This window comes from Alexandromys fortis, unplaced genomic scaffold (genome assembly GCF_014885135.2).
Source record: "Alexandromys fortis isolate MF-2015 unplaced genomic scaffold, M_Fortis_MF-2015_v1.1 scaffold_57, whole genome shotgun sequence".
NCBI classification, from domain to species: Eukaryota; Metazoa; Chordata; class Mammalia; order Rodentia; family Cricetidae; genus Alexandromys; species Alexandromys fortis.
In genome coordinates this window covers 4,057,220-4,074,131 of record NW_026067941.1, presented here as the reverse complement: position 1 = coordinate 4,074,131, position 16,912 = coordinate 4,057,220, and the positions used below count along the sequence as shown (strand labels likewise).

At 38.0% G+C, this 16,912-nt stretch overlaps 1 protein-coding gene across 1 annotated transcript in view; it reads left to right on the top strand.

The window, feature by feature from the left end:
• Mtpn (myotrophin) overlaps positions 1 to 16,344 on the top strand; it is a 33,742-nt gene extending 17,398 nt beyond the window's left edge. The window contains exons 3-4 of the mRNA XM_050148032.1: positions 157 to 240; positions 13,728 to 16,344. Of these exons, the coding sequence (XP_050003989.1) occupies positions 157 to 240; positions 13,728 to 13,814 (171 nt within the window). The 3' untranslated portion in view covers positions 13,815 to 16,344. The remainder of the gene's footprint in view (positions 1 to 156; positions 241 to 13,727) is intronic.
• Positions 16,345 to 16,912: the final 568 nt, after the last annotated feature.

The window sequence follows — 16,912 nt, the reverse complement described above, 5'->3', positions numbered from 1 at the left end:
CTTGATAACTTTTAAAATGACTGGAAACTTGTATTTTTTTATAGAAGGAAAAATGGTATTAATTTTGAGAATTCATTTAAGAATTCCCTAGTTAAATATAGAAAGAAGATTTAAAAATAAGAAAAGTACATAAAATTATCTCTTTGATGTCTATAGGCTCCAGATAAACATCATATTACCCCTCTTCTGTCTGCTGTCTATGAGGGTCATGTTTCCTGTGTGAAATTGCTTCTGTCAAAGGTAAGGTCAATATTCATTTTATCGCTTATTTTAACTAAACTAAGTGTGATACAGAAACAGAAATCTTACTAGACCTGGATGGAGGTGGGTGGTCCTTGGACTTCCCACAGGGCAGGGAACCCTGGTTGCTCTTTGGGCTGGCGAGGGAGGGGAACTTGACTGGGGGAGGGGGAGGGAAATGGGAGGCGGCGGTGGGGAAGAGACAGAAATCTTTAATAAATAAATAAATAAAAATAAATAAAAAGAAAGAAATTGAGATCTAGAATAGTGTTAGTTATAATTGCTGGCTATAGACTGTTTGCTTCCAGTTAGTGCTTGACCTAGTTTCCTTCTTTAAAAAATCTTGTTAAGTAAAAGAAGTCAGCTAAAGTAAGGAAGCATTAATGGCATAAAAATGTTATCATGAATGAGTAAATTTGCATCCTGATACAAGGTGATAGAGCACACTTTAACAAAGGTTAGGAATTTTACACTTTATTTTCTGTAGTCTATACTGAGGAAGATCAGAAGTGCTTAAGAGCTCTCTAGTTTGTTGATATCATTGAGGCAGTGATGAGTCTGGGAGTTTTCTGATGTTCCTGTCTTTGTTAATAATACACAGTAAGAGTACAGGATCCAGCCTTGGGAATAGCTAATTACTAACAACCATTCTAGCTGTGTTGTATTCTATAAGGAAAGAAATCTCTATAGAGTAAGTCACCAAGTTTGCATTTTATGACCATACACTGACTCATTTCCACTTTGGATCTTAGATTATAGTCTGCTAAAAGAAAGCAGTAAGGAAAAAGAAAAAGAAATTAAAATTAGTAAGTGTGTATATATAAAGATTTGTCAAGTCCTGATGCAAAATATTTATGTAATCCATAGAGAATAGTTTTTATTGTAACTAAGACTGAAGGTGGGCTTTGCACATGCTGCCTGAGTTTCAATATAATAGAACTGGGGAAGATAAACACTTGTCTTAACACTTATTCACTATCTCCTCAGAGCTCTACAGTGCATCCTTAACACTGGTGTTGAGTTCTACTCTTAGATCCATATCAAAAAAAATAACTAGGTAAATGTGTGGTTAAGAGCATTGCCTGCTCTTCCAAAGGTCATGAGTTCAATTCCCGGCAACCACATGGTGGCTCACAACCATCTGTAATGACGTCTGGTGCCCTCTTCTGGCCTGCAGACATACAGACAGAATATTGTATACATAATAAATAAATAAATAAATAAATAAATAAATAAATAAATAAATATTTTTTTAAAAATGCCTTTGGAATTAATCAGAGCAGTTTGTGAGGCATGGAACGTACTTATATCTATAGATAGAAAGAGATGCAGACTTACGTTTAATTGCTGAGCTGATAAATTAGAAAAATGCAGAGATCCACAGATATCATCAGACTTCTGTTTCAAGACTGAGATCTAACCACATGTACTTGCTTCCCAGTTTTTTTTTGGGGGGGGTTATTTGTTGGTTTGGGGGTTTGTTTATTATGTGTGTGGGGGGTGTTTCTCCCAACTGACAAAACGACTTTTTTAATTAATGAGCCAATGCCTTATAGTGGATCATACAAAGGGGATTCATTAAACATTAGATAAGAAATGGTAGTGAACCCTTAAAACAGAAAGCAAAGAAAGTAGATTCAAAGAAAACATTTTCAACTGTATTCTAGGTAGGATTTTTACCAAAGGTAAGAGCTGATCCAAGGCTGCTCCACGCCCAGAGGTACAAAATGTTCACTAAGACCAGAGAATTGGTAAAGTGAGTGTCTGATATTGACACCCATGAGAGAAGAGTAGTGACTAATAACACAGCATCGAGTGATATAAGGGCCATGCTCACTGTGGTTCAGCCTGTTTTTATCAAAGCAAAAGTAGACTCTGTAATCATGTGTCCTTTGGAATTATAATTAGCTCAGTTGAATGAAGTTCTCCTTTTTGCCCCAGGAAATTCTTTGGACTGTAAGCACTGAATATCAATGATATAAAAATATAGGCCAGTTTCCTATAATCTCAGCACTTGGGTAGTAGAGGCAGGCTAAAGAGTTCAGGACCAGCCTGGGCTACATGAGACCCTAACAAGCATACCATGGATTAGGGCTAGGGTACCAGTGTTCTGTGCCTTTGCAAACCATGTGGTCTTAGTCATAATTTTGTGATAACAGCTCCATATATTCCATCGAGTAGGAAGTAAAATATCATTTACAAAAACAAGTATTTAGACTTTAGTTTGCCGTCCAGCCCCCACTGTAGCTCACAAGTACTTTGGATTTTATAGTAAGCATCATTCCAAAGCCTTAACTTTAGTGGCAAGGTGGTTTTTCCAAACTTGAATGTGCATGAGCTTGGACTTGTTAACACTTAACTGTTGAAAACAAATGTAGCCAAACAAGAGTTCACAAAACACTAATCTGGGTCTACATGGTTCATTACTAAACTCTTATAATTCATATTTCAAGTGTCAGAGCATGAGTACATTATTTGAAGAGGATCGATGGTAAAACCATATATTTTTTTACCTCTACTATTTTTAGCATATGGGCTTTTTATAAGCCCCAAACTCAGTTTTTTTCAAGTTACATATGTTACTTTTAAGGTTAAAAAAAAAAATGCACCAAGAGAAATATTACTAGTTTGCCGGTAGCAGCTTTACAATGTTGCGTTCAACATTTCTTACATCATTTACCAGGTACTAAATTTTCTACATTATTACTTGTTAAAAATCCCTTATAATTTATATAATTTCTTATAGTTTATAGAAGTGATAATAAAGGATTTTTAAGTAGTTCAGTATCCTTGTTCTTTAATCCTAAGGGAAGAAAATCATTTCTAAATCTGTTAGTATAGGGTGTTATAGAAAAATACCCTTAATATACCTTTAAGTACCCTTAAAAATACCCTACTTCTGTTACTGGCCACTATTAAATGTTACTTTTTTGTGATAAACTGATAGTCAGCAGACTACATTGCTTATGTGGTATGCACTGCTGTTAAAATAATAGGAGCTAGGCAAGGTGAGTTATTCCTGTAATCCCAAAACTCAGAATGCAAACAGGAAGATCTGAGGCCAGCCTGGGCTATAGATCAGGACTGTCTCAAGCAGCCAAAACAAACAAATAAGGTAGGAATCGAAGCCCTTTAAATAAACATGTTACATTCCAATAACGTAAGTTTCAAAGCACTATATTTTTACTGTATCTTAGATTATAAAAACAGACATCATATTTAATTTGTTTTCATATTCTGTTACTAATTATATTTAACATTTTGGGAGCTTTATCTTCCAGGAAGACGTCCAAAAGAAACTTATTTTCCTTTCTTTCTTTGCTTCGTACTGTGGCAAAGAATTTAACCTTAAGAAGTCTACTTGTAAATGGGGTGGGGTAGTGGGGGGAATCATAACACTCCATTATTGTCCAGCTCTAATTTTAATGATTCATGATTATTTGGATCACTCTGTAATCTATTTCTCTCATCTGTTAAGATTTAAACAAAATAGTCTGCTAAGAAAATAGAACCATCTTCTCTGTTAACATGAACTTTTATTGTTTTTATTAAGCTATACATTTTTCTCCACTCCCCTTCCTTCTACCCTCTCCTGTGACCCCCCATGCTCCCAATTTACTCAGGAGATCTTGTCTTTTTCTCTTTTGTAGATTCATGTATGTCTCTCTTAGGGTCCTTTTTGTTGTCCAGGTTGTCTGGGGTTGTGGACCTAGGTTGGTTTTTTTTTCCTTTACTTTATGTCTAGAAACCACTTGTGAGTGAGTACATATTATATTTGTCTCTCTGAATCTGAGTTACCTCACTCAATATAGTTTTTTCTAGATCCATCTCATTTGCCTGAAGATTTTGAGATGCCATTATTTTTTACTGCTGTGTAGTGCTCCATTTTAAATGTCCCACATTTTCTTTATCTGTTCTTCAATTGAGGGGCATCAAGGTTGTTTCCAGGTTCTGGCTGTTATGAATAATGCTGCTATGAACATAGCTGAGCACGTGTCCTGTGGTAAGATTGCGCGTCTTTTGGATGGATACCCGACAGCAGTATTGCCGGTAGATGGTTTTCCTGATTTCTAAAGCAGCTGTACAACTTTGCACTCCCACCAGCAATGCAGGAGTGTTCCCTTTACCCCACATCCTCTCCAGCATAAGCTGTCATCAGTTTAACAAGAATTTTTTATTATTGTTGTTGTTTAAACTAGCTTATAAATGTAGTGGGTCTACATATGTACTCCATACTTTGATATGTACTTGTTGTAGTTGATGCTCTCCCCTACCCTCTTCTCTTCCTCTCCATGTTCCTTGTCTTCACTTAATCCCTTCCCCCACAGTGTTCTCTGCTTCCACTGTCATCACCTGTCTTCCTTCTACTACTCTTCTCGGCCTTTCTCTTTTAAATTCTTTTTGTTCTATCTTGTGTCCCTTTGTAGTTTCTGGGCCTCTGTACATATTCATTCTCACAACAACAAAAACTTGTGAGCCAGGAGCCACATTAGAGAAAGAACATTTCCTGTTCATCTTTTTGAGTCTTGGTTCTATCCCTGGACTTTGCAGTTCCTGTTACTGATGTTTTTAACAATGTGGTTTTTGCTTTTTTTTTTTTTTTTTTTTTACAAGCAGCCTCTTGGGCATGAAACTTAGGTCCATTTCAAGTCCCTCACAATGTTGTCACCAGTAAAGCAGCAGGTGTATTTTGTGACTTGAGCTGAGAATTAGATATATAAGATTAAGGGAGGACTGGGAATCCCTTTGCAGCATAAGCAAATAGGTGAGCCAAAATTATTCACTAACTTAAGCCACAGTTAATGATTATTTGAAACCTAAAAATTTCTGTAGAAGTGTTAAGTTTGGCTTCAAATAATATTTAGGGCCTCTGACTCTCAAAGAATCCAACATTCCCTTCGCAGTTGCTTTATTTTAAGAGGAGATTGCATCATAAAGAGACTACCAAAAAATTGACCTAGTAATAACTAAAGAACTGTTACGATAGGTTTATTAATGTCTTAAGCAAATGTACCATTTAAGTTCAATATTTTCATCCAGACAGCTCTTTGAAGCTGGAGCACATTATTATTTCAGATGGTTTCTGCTAGTGACAGGTGCTGTATGTTACAGCATCTCCTCAATCTTGCTTCCTAGGAGATCTAGTTTGAACACATTCTTTAACATCTCATAATAAGTTTACTCTATTGGAACATGGGCCAGTCCATCAGAGCATAAAATAACATCTAAGTAACACTTTCAAAGTGCAAGTACTGTTTTTAAAATTTAAAATATATCAGGCCACCTAATTTATCCCAACAATCCTGTGAAGTAGGAATGTGGAAAGGGTGGGTTTTATTGTTAGGAAACTGTACATAAGAGTGAGTAAACTCATCCCAGGTTCACACAGCTGGTTTAAACAAAATTACATGAGCTGTCTAATTGATAATGAGTAAGAATTTAGTTGACGCTTGACTTTAAAGGCTGAGAAGTATGAACATATGCTACACATAACTTTCAAGAGCTATTGTACTACATCATCTTTTGTCAAACTGACAAACAGGAGTGACTGCCACAAGGCCACACACTGAAGCCTATCGGGGTGTGGACATTGAAACTAGCCCAGCTCCAGTGGCCCTCTGTAACCACCACATTACAGCCAAGTAAGTGTGCTGTGTGTGTAAGCTATTTGCTGCACTGTCATTTGTCAGTAAATACTGACTACTCAGGATTTGATAGACTTAGCAGACTTGAGAAAACTTAACTGCTGCAAGAATGAGGGGTCCCTGAAACATGCTTCCTGAAAGAACTTTGTTTCAAGGATCAGCACCCTTTAAAACGTAGGATGTTCCAACTACTAGAAGAGCTCAGTACTGAATGTCCTTGGAGAAAACAGTTGAAAGATGCATTTGTACTTATTCCATCCTATTTGTGAAGCCTTCAAATGTTCTTTTTATTCTTCTTAACCAAAAGAAGGTTTACTTTAGAGACATTAACATCTAATTTCACAAGGAGTAACAGAACAAATACATATCATTATATCTGCAACTAGAAATGGATAGTAGTCACTTTGTTCAAATAAGAAATAAAATCAAATGTAAGGTTGTACAACATTGCACTTACGTGTTTGTGGATGGGGGAGGGTCCTCCAGGCGTGAGTTGAGGCAGCTGCTTGGAACGCTTTTGAAATACTTGGCTCTTGAAAGCTGAGTGAGGTTGAAGCTAGAGGGAATCATCAGTAAAGTACTTGCTGTGCAAACATAAGGCCCTGAGTTCAGATTCTCAGTACCTACATAAAAGCTGGATATAGCAGTACTCAATTGTAGTCTCAGTTGCTGGGGAGATGGACGTAGAGAATCCCTAGAGCTCAGTAGCCAGCCAGACTAGCCCTTTGGTGAGCTCCAGAGTTAGTGAGAGCTCTGTCTCCATAAAATAAAGTAGAGCACAGTTAAGGAAGACACACAACATTGACCTCTGGTATCTGAGCATACGTATACATACATAAAACACACACACACACCAAATTTTAAAAGTTAAGAGTTTGTTGGAGTTGATTAGGTAGGAAGAAAAAAAAAGAACAGCTGAGACAATAGCAACAACACTTCGCCCAGGTAAATCAAAACTTTGAGCTAGTACTGTAGTTAATGTATGTCATTCTCCATTGTACAGTGAGTATACTGTTTCAGGAAGAGTAGTGCAGATGGAGACTATTAGCCCGAAAATTCAGAGACATACATTGAAGTTCTGGATCCATAGTTTAAAAACCAGTAAATCAGCCAGGAAGTGACACTTGGAGGCAGAGGCAGGCAGATCTCTGTGAGTTCGAGGCCAGCCTGGTTTATAAGAGCTAGTTCCAGGACATCCAGGGCTGTTACACACAGAGAAACCCTGTCTTGAAACAAAACAAAACAGTCAATCAGTGAACAGATAAACACAGTGGGTACAGAGTCTTCATGCTCTGGAATACTCTTAAGGGTCAGAGAAAGCAGTGATCATTCTGTTTTTAGTATAGTACTTGCTCCCTGATAGATGTGTGCATTGATCCTTTCCTGTGCCAACTAGATTGTGAAGTAGAAGAAACTTTCCCTCTCCTCAGTGTCCTACAACATAATAAACAATTTCAATGAAGGGCCAGATAGTAACATATAGTCCCTGTCAGGAACCACTCACTCATCTCTGCCACCGTAGCACCAAAGCAGCCATAAACTACTTCTAAACAAGTGAGTGGCTGGAAGTTTTAATTAGCAAAACTACATCTGACACTTAATAGAAGCTCTGTCAATGTTTGTTGAATTAACAAATTGTCTTTAAATTTTTTCCTGAGCACTGATGATGTAGTTCAGTAGTATAGCACTTGCCTTAAGTAAGCAGGTCTTTGAGCTTGATTATGCACACACACACACACACACACACACACACACACACACACACAGGGGGGGAGGGGGGTTCCCAGGCTTCAACAGATGAGATGATACATCCTGTCTCTGCATTTTACAAGGTTCTGTACTGCCTTATAAGACACACAATTAAGCTGTAAATATCTCAAGGGAACTATGTCTCATCCTAACATTTTTGCAAAAAAAGCCACGGGTAATTTTCTACTAAATATGGCACAGAATACAGGACTTACAATCGGAAGTTCTGACTGATCCTAAACAAGTTTCTTATCTCTCTGAACTTAAGAACCCCAATATATAAAATAGTTAACAGTGCCCTACTTCATAACACTAGTGAGAGAAAAAGTAACATTTGTCTATGATATATTAAAAACCCCAAGTTACCAAAATGTAAGGGTCATAATAATGTATTAAATTAAAATTCATGGAACTACTACTGTGTAAGCTGTCCTTACATCATGTATCTAGGATTAATATGCAACTTAAATGTGCTGTCAAGTCCTGTACCAATAAATATAATTTTACAATGTATGTAGTTTACATACTTGGATAGTTTAAAATTTCTTTTTTTCCTCTCATTTATTTATTTATTTATTTGTTTGTTTATTTATTATGTATGCAGTGCTCTGTCTGTATGTATGGTTGCTGGCCAGAAGAGGGCACCAGATCTCATTACAGATGGCTGTGAGCCACCATGTGGTTGCTGGGAATTGACCTCAGGACCTTTGGAAAAGCAGTCAGTGCTCTTAACCTGTGAGCCATCTCTCCAGCCCCTTTGGATAGTTTTTAATGTCACTAAATACCTCCAAAACGGAACAGTATCTCTAAGATCCTTGGCAATGGTAATATTTAAATACACATTCAAACAGTTAAAAGTTTCTCCGATTTGCAGTATTCTGATCCAGTAGGAAATGGTGGCACATACCTAGATTGAATGATAGGAAAGGGAAGTTGGATGCAGATATTTACTACAGTAAGAGACTGATGTGACTAAGAATATGTCCAGCAAGGGTACAGCGTTCCTAAGTATGCAGTTACACCATGCAACAGGCATGATTTTTTTCATTAAACCACTATGTAATAAGCATTAGTGACTATGAGTCACTGTCAGGTTCCAGAGATGACTACAATAAGGACCCTGTCATAATGGAATGCTGCCTAAGTCTGAAAAGTTGTCTGTTACTCCAGTGAGTAATAAGAGGAGTAGGCTCAGTTGCGAGTAGCAGAACCTCCTATTACAGGACTCTACGCAAGACTGTGTCTCAGCATGAGCTGTCTAACGGTTACAGTCCAAGGCCCAGCCACTGGCTCTACTTTCTATATATGAATGTCATCAGCCACCTTCTGTACCCTTCCAGCCCTGTGTAACCTGTTACGGTTACAGAATGAGTATTGCACCTGCAGGGATTATCTAAGTTTGGAAAGGAAGAAGGGAAAGAGGTGAGAATGTTCTTCTGGGCTTTTACTGAAAAAAAAAAAAGGAAGTGATGCATGAGCAAAGCTTTAATTATATCAGATGGTGACCTCTAGCTTGAAGGGAGCCTGAGAATTCCATTTCTTTTCAACTCTGTAAAGAAAAAACAGAAGTTTTACTGGCCTTCGAGAGAGCCAGGAGGTAGTGTTCAGCTCAGTATGATAGACATCATGGCATGGACAAACAGAAACAGGAGCCAACTGCCTGGGATATTTAGAAAGACTTCATAGAATGTAATAACTAAATAGGAGTTAATTATTGAGTAGAGAACAAACAAATTTTTTGTTCCTTTACGTTTTTCAGTTGGTGGGATATTTAATATCAAATAAAGGAAAATAAACGGTTTTCATTTAAGCACCAGAAGTATATAGAAGAACCAAGTGAGTGCATACTTAGACCTCACGGACCCCATGTTCTAAAGGCAGAGATTTTAATTTCAGATAAGTACAAGTACTTCAGAAAAGAAATAAAATGCCTCTGTAATGTTAAAAAAAATTGTGTTTGAGGGTATATGTTTCTCTTAGGTCAAGTAAACATAGCATGATTAAATATTTCTTTGAAGCTTTATCATCACCAACATCATCCTGTTTGGGGCCTTTCCAAGGCATTGAAAATGCAAAGACTAGTAGGATTGGCTCCTGCTATCAACATATTTACTGTGGTAAAGGAACTAGCGTGTAAGAAAAGATGTCAGATTGATTTTAGGATATGTTGAATTTGAGGTATTTGTGAGGCTTGATATAAATTTCAAAGCAGATAAATAGGGAGGGAAGGTGAGGCTTAAGTTCAAGGTAGATGTTCAGGGCAGAGATAAAGGAAAACAGATACATTAAACAGCAAGTGTTAGGAAAGTATTTTGATTGATTGCTTGGACAAGAGCTCATACGTAAGAGGGGGGAACTGAACAAAGAAGTCAGATATGCTTTTGAAGTCCAGGGAAGGGTAGAAAGGGTAGCGTTAAAATACAATGTAACACTAACAGCTCTTAGATCAGCCAGCAGGAGCTGGGAAGCTTAGAGAGTGTTGTAAGAATCTTTATAAGGGAACTGGGGTGTCATTCAAGCCAGAAACATGAATTAAAGAAGTCTCGGGTACATGATGGAGACACCAGGAATTGCAATAGGTTTTCTGGAAGCTACAGTGTGGGCTAGAAAGTATTTAGCAAGAAATGAGAGCTAGGTAATGTTGTAGTTTGCTTTCTATTACTTTGATAAACACCATGACCAGGAGCAACGTAGGGGAGGGAATGTTTATTCAGCTTACACTTCCAGGTCACTGTCCATCATCAAGATGTCAGAGCAGGCTCAAAAGCAGGAACTGAAGCAGAACCATGGAGGGAGGAACACTGCTTTCTAACTGTCTCTCGGGCTCATGTTCAACTAGCTTTTTCGTATGACTCAGCCCCATCAGCCTAGGGATGATATCACCCAAACCATGAAGATAATCTCTCCTAGACATCACCACAGGCAACCTGGTCCAGGCAGTTTGAGTTTCCTTTTCTCAGGTGACTCTAGGTATGTCAAGTTGACAAGATTAAGCAGATTGCTTGCGAGTTGTTGTTGTTGTTGTTGTTACTTCATTCTCATTTATGAGGATGCCACTAAAGACTCTTAGGAAGGTGAAGAGAATTGTCAGCATTGTGTTTGAGAAAGATCACCTACGTACTGCATGCTGCAAGATAAAGAAGTTAAACCAAATAAGAAACTATTGCATCTAAATGTTGAGAAGATGCTAAAAATAAGGGTAGCAATGGAGAAGGTAGTTGGGAAATACTCAGATAGTGCAGCCTTAACAACTGGTTAGGTGGAAAGTCTACAAGAAAGGCTTCATGGTGTGCTCACATTCCTGGTAAGTTCTTTACCATGAGAACATTGAAAAGGAGTGAGCGTCTAGGGAGAGATTACAGGCTTGTTTCAGGTGTTGTCCAGCGTGGGAATAAAGGTTGGATGTACCTGAGATAACTAATGAAAAGACCTGAGCAAGTGTTGCAGGTCTATAATAAATGGGGAATATATGCAGGACAACCAGAGAAGGTGGAAAGGAGTTGAGCAAAAGGAAGGAGGGGCAGGCCTAGCAGCAGAGAATATGAAGATCCTGTCTTGAGAGTGGTTGTATTGAGTTAGGAGTTTAACTGTCCTCACTGCTCGGATACATTAACACCCAGAGAACTCAGCATTTAGAGAACAATACTACCTTATTCCAAAGTATTTTTAGAACACTTTAGGTCAGTTGCCAGTTGTGTGCTATGTCTTATTTTTCCTCTTCCTTTTTGTCTTAGAATTTTGTCTTCTACTTTATTGTACCGGTTTACTCTAACAGTAACATAAAGGCTCAGAAGTTTGTTGTTTGAAAATGAACGAATGAGATTGAGAAGCCTCTGGCTGTTGGTGTAGCGCTTTCCTGCACTCGTTACAGCTCCTTGTTTGGAGGTCTGCACAGAGTTGGGTTGTGGAATAACAAGAAGATAGCAAAGGATAGTAGTTGCTGCATGCCACAGTAAGCAGTGCTTACCTCAAATAACTAAACATTGTTAGTACATTTTAACTTTGACCATCAACATACACACAGGTTTTACAGACCAAATTTGGCAAATGAAAAGATCCACAGGGAGAATGACAAAGTCAGGAGGTTATCTAATAATACTACTTTATGGGAAATGATACACTGTCAAAATGTATGAAGAAATCTAGATTCAAATAACTTTAAGTTTGCAAAGCAACAAAATGATACTATAAGAAAGTGGGAGTCTGAGGAAGGAAGAGGGTATGTGGTAAGTTAAGACTCCTCTGTCTCTGTAGCAGGAAATCAAAAGATAAATTTTAAAGCTGGTAACTCAAATAGGAACAGGAATATATTATGTAAAGCTATGGAAATTATCACATAACTAAAAATGAATGCACAAAAATGACTTGCTTCCTAAAGATATACCCAAATTCTCCAGTAACTTCATTAGTCTTAAAAAAAACTTAATATTCTCACCCATGTTGACAAATTGGTTTATTTTTATGTTATTTATTGGTACATACATGTTTTGTGTTATGTTATTATTTTAATTTTAATTTATTATTTTAAGTTCATTTAAAATACTAGCATTTAGTTGTATCTGGCCTATAGAATTATAAGTATTTTGTTGACTAAATGTTGGCATAATAGAAATTCACTATAATAGGAACTTTTTGAAAAGCTGTTGGGCTAGAAAGACAATTACTGAGAGCCTCAGAAGTGGAAGCTAGGTATCTTGGGGCTTTGAGGAGCAGGGATCTTTGAGATGTTTGATCTAGGTGAGGCCACAGTTAAGTGAGCTTCAATTCCTCTTGGTCACTGCCACCGTTCCCCCTAGCTCCTCTCGTGTGTGTGTGTGTGTGTGTGTGTGTGTGTGTGTGTGTGTGTCCGTCCATCTGTCCATCCCACAGAGTCTAATTGGTGCTGACTATATATTCTACATATGAGGCCATCCACTAGAAAGCAGCTGACCTACCAGGAGCCATGCCCTTTAAAAAAGACTGTCTCTCCCTCTCTCCCTTCTCCAGAAACCAAGAGATATTATTGTTTTGAAACTTAGTCAGTTGGATAAATATGATAAGTAAAAGCTGGTTCACTATTTTTAATGCTGATGCTGAGTTGTGGTGGTTTAAATGAAAATGAGAATGTTCCCCATAGGATCATATTTGAATACTTGGTCCCTTGTTGGGAGGATTAGGAGGTGTGGCCTTGTTGAAGGAGATGTGTCACTGGAGTTTGAGATTTCCAAAACTCACACCATCCCTAGTCTTTCACTCTCACTTTGGGCTTATGGAGCAGATGTAAGATCTCAGCTATTGCTCTCGTGGCATGCCTGCTTGTAGATAGAGCTGCGGGCCTGCTTTTTGTCCTGCCAGGCTCCCTCATGGCTAGCTTTATACCCGAAATAACAACACACAAACTGTATTCATATAGACAGTGCCTGGCCCATTATATCTAGCCTCTTAATGGCTAATTCTCACATCTTGGTTAACCCATTTCTCTTAATGTGTGTAGCACCACCAGGTGGTGGCTTACCGGGAAAGATTCAGCATGTCTTACCTGGTGGCTGGCTCCATGGCATCTGTCCCAGAGAGGAGAGGCATGGCGATTGCCTCACTTCCCTCTTCTTCCCTGCATTCTGTTCTGTCTACTCTACCCACCTAAGGGCTGGCCTATCAAATGGCCAAGGCAGTTTCTTTATTAACCAATGAAATCAACACAAAACAGAAGACCCTCCCATATCACCTGCTCTTATTGCTCCCCACCATGATGGTCATGGACTAACCCTCTAAGACTGTAATCAAGCCCCCAGTTAAATGTTTTCTTTTATAAGTTGCCTTGGTCGTGTGTTTCTTCACAGCAATAGAACAGTACCCAAGACAGTTGTTTTGTTTCTTAAAATGTCTAACTCCTGGAAAATAATAATGCATTTTAATTTTTTTATCTTACTGTGTATATATTAGTCTGAGCATGTACATGTCATAGCACACTGCGAAGGACAGAGGACAACTTTCCAGAATTGGTTCAATCCTTCCACCAAGGATTCCAAGGTGGCCACATAGCCGCCCACCTCTGGCACTCACTGTTCTCTAGTGTGAGTTCAATTGATGAAGGTTTCCTCCTCTCTTTTCCAGGGTGCTGATAAGACTGTGAAAGGCCCAGATGGACTGACTGCCCTTGAAGCCACTGACAACCAGGCAATCAAAGCTCTTCTCCAGTAATGGATGGATGGACTGATAACTTGGGAAGAATGACTCTCCTGTGGCCTCACACTGCTGCCTGTCTGTCTGTCACTTTCTATCTGCCAGCTTCTTCAGCTAAATACTTTAAGAAGGGTGAGAGGAGAGAGAAATTCATAACAAATCAGACTACCAAGGGGGGAAAACATGTTTTGGAAGAGCAGTGGGGAATGTGATCGGGCTTTTACTGGGATTCCTGATCAAACCAGCCTCTTTTCCATTTCTAGTAAAATATACAGCTTATATACCTAAGGGAGAGCAAAAATACAGTGTGGGGATCATTGGACCTTCTCAGCTCCCTAGCTAATTTATTAATTAGTGTGTTGAAGGTCTGACCATACAAGGCCAACTCTATTTATTGGGCAGCCCTAGCTGTGAACAGTAATGGCTGCTGTTATGTCAACTTAGGGTGCTGAGATAAGCAATTAGCTACAGCCTTCTGCCTTAAGAATGCACTCTCCTGGGGGTTTCTGGCTAGGTAAGAGCGCTGCTATGGTTAGTGACCAAAATCTTGAATGACCTAAATATTTTTGTGAAAGCTCAGATAAGTGGCGCACCCCTAAATTGCTGGATGACTAAACTTTGGATTTTCTCTCCCCTTTCACATCAATTTTATGTCTTGTTAGATAAAACTGACTAGTTTTATTTATAAAATGTTAAATTCTAGGAGCCTAAAGGAGGAATCATTCCAGTATGCTTATTTCTTTTTTTTTTTTTTCTCCTTTAGACTTAGACATTTATATAACATTGAAACACTTTAAGACTCCTGCTGGTAGTAAAAGGAGATTTAAAAATAAATCATAGCCATAAACGTGTTAGTATCTTATAAAGAGAGAACAGTTGTCTTAGTACTTACAGATTGTCTTCATTTGCTGTTTGAGTGAATCAGCCTTAGTTGTGTTTAGAGAATGAAGAATATTCTTTGGGATGCCTCTCTGAGACCTACCATGGATGCTGATTTTTTTTTTCAGTGCACCAAAGCTATCACTGGGGTGAGATGCACTATTTGAATAGATGGAACCTCATCCCTTCAAAAATGTGCTCATTACCAGGTCTCCCTGAGCTGTTGATTGACTCTTGCTGGGCCAACACTGCTTCACCTCTGTAGTGTTTTTGTTTCTCTAAACAATCATGCATTGCATACAAGTGACAACTTCACAATACAGTCTGTGTTCTTAGGACCTGCAGAAAATTTAGACTTATCTCTAAATTTTAATTCATGAACAATAAATGATTAAAATATACCTTAAATTTGATATCCTACATTTAAAGTATTAGGATTTCTTTGACTTGCCATTCATACAGGCTTACAAAAACTATTACAGTCTTTCCTTAGCCAAGTCATGCAATAATTGAATGTACCTCAAATTTTTAAAGGGTGGGTGGGATAGGGACTTATATTCAGATTAAGGAATAATTAAAAAACTAATAATGATTTTTTTAAGGCAGTGTAGCATTCTATTAATAGTTAAACTATTACCACGAACAGTTAGCCTGGCTAAATAACTTTTGATCAGTGGATGGATGGATGGATGGATGGATGGATGGATGGATGGATGGATGGATGGATGGTTGGGGTGTGTGTGTGTGTGTGTGTGTGTGTGTGTGTTCTCCCATGAACTCTTTTTTATCCTGTGGCTTTTTCACTTTCAACTAGCCTGACCCTGTAATTTTTCTATGTCCAAGAAAACAATCACGAAACAGTAGTTTAAATATTTTGGTGTATTTGGCTAACTCTGCTGTCTTAATGCAACCTACTAGAGTTGGACATCCTACACTTGATCTTAGCCAAAAGGCCACAAAGCTTAGAGTTGGACATCCTGATAGTAAGTGGAGGACACTCATCAGTCTGTAACTATCAATGTAATGGAACAGAGTGTTTTTGAGACCTTGGTTTTCACCTCCTGGCATACTGCTGTTTTAAAGGCTTGAATTTTAACCCTTTACACAATTTTCGGTTTTCCTTTCAGAGTGTTTTGTTAGAGTTGGCTATTGCAGAGAATATATTGTCTTATCATTCCTAACCTTGGGTCTGCTTTCTATGGTCATTATGGTACTGAAACCATAGGATTCTTTGTACAGTTTATCCTGGTGTTCCTTGTAATGCAGTAAGAGGCTGTTTTGCCTCCCACCCCCCCTTTGTTGGCCATTTTGTAAACCATAGCTATGAAGTGATTGCTTGAGAAAATAGCATATAAACATAGACTAGGATAGACTGACCAGGATGGTTTACAGTTTCTTTAAAAAATAAATAAAAAATAAAAAAACTAGGTTATTTATAATGTATTTCTGAACCACTTGGCAGAGAAATTCATGACACTTAATGTTAATATTTTTGAATAAAGGAAGCTAAAATGTCTGCTTTTGGTACTACATGCATTAATAAAAGGTTAAGTTTTGTTCTCCACTAAAGTACTATTTAACATCTAGAAAAAAATCTGCATGTTCTATAGTTTTATATCAAATCCATCATTTCATATGCACTGTATCAAATAAAAACAGATAATTTGCCTATTGGTGGTTAGCGTACTAACAAATCCCCCACAGCTTCATGCCGGCATCTATAGATTTGAGTTCTAATACAGCACTTGCATATCCCAGCTCACCTGTCTAGAAGCAGCTGCACACGAAGAAAGGCAGTTACTGCAGCATGTGGAAGCTCAAACAAGTAGCCTTCTAGTCATTTCTTCTTTTCCCCGATAACGGAGCTTCAGTTTGTGTGTACTTGATTTTTTTTTTAACTTCAGCTCAGCTGCTGTTTTCTTCATGTAATATTGTATACTTGGTTGTGTATAGAAGAAGCTGGTAAGAGTGCCCTCCTACATAAATAAGCAATTGCAGTGTTTTGCATGCAAAATTTAAAAATTTAAATTGTCCTGATTCTATTTTGTAAATGGAGAAACAATCAATCTTTCTAAGCAGTATGGAGGAAGACTAGTGCTCTGTGCATTTTTGGTATATCTGAGTTCATGGTTACACAATGTCATTCCTTTGACACAGTTGGGTTTCCTAGTTCATGTACATCCGAATGCTAACTAATACTGTGTTTAAGTTTCGTGTTGCAAGAACAAATGGAATAA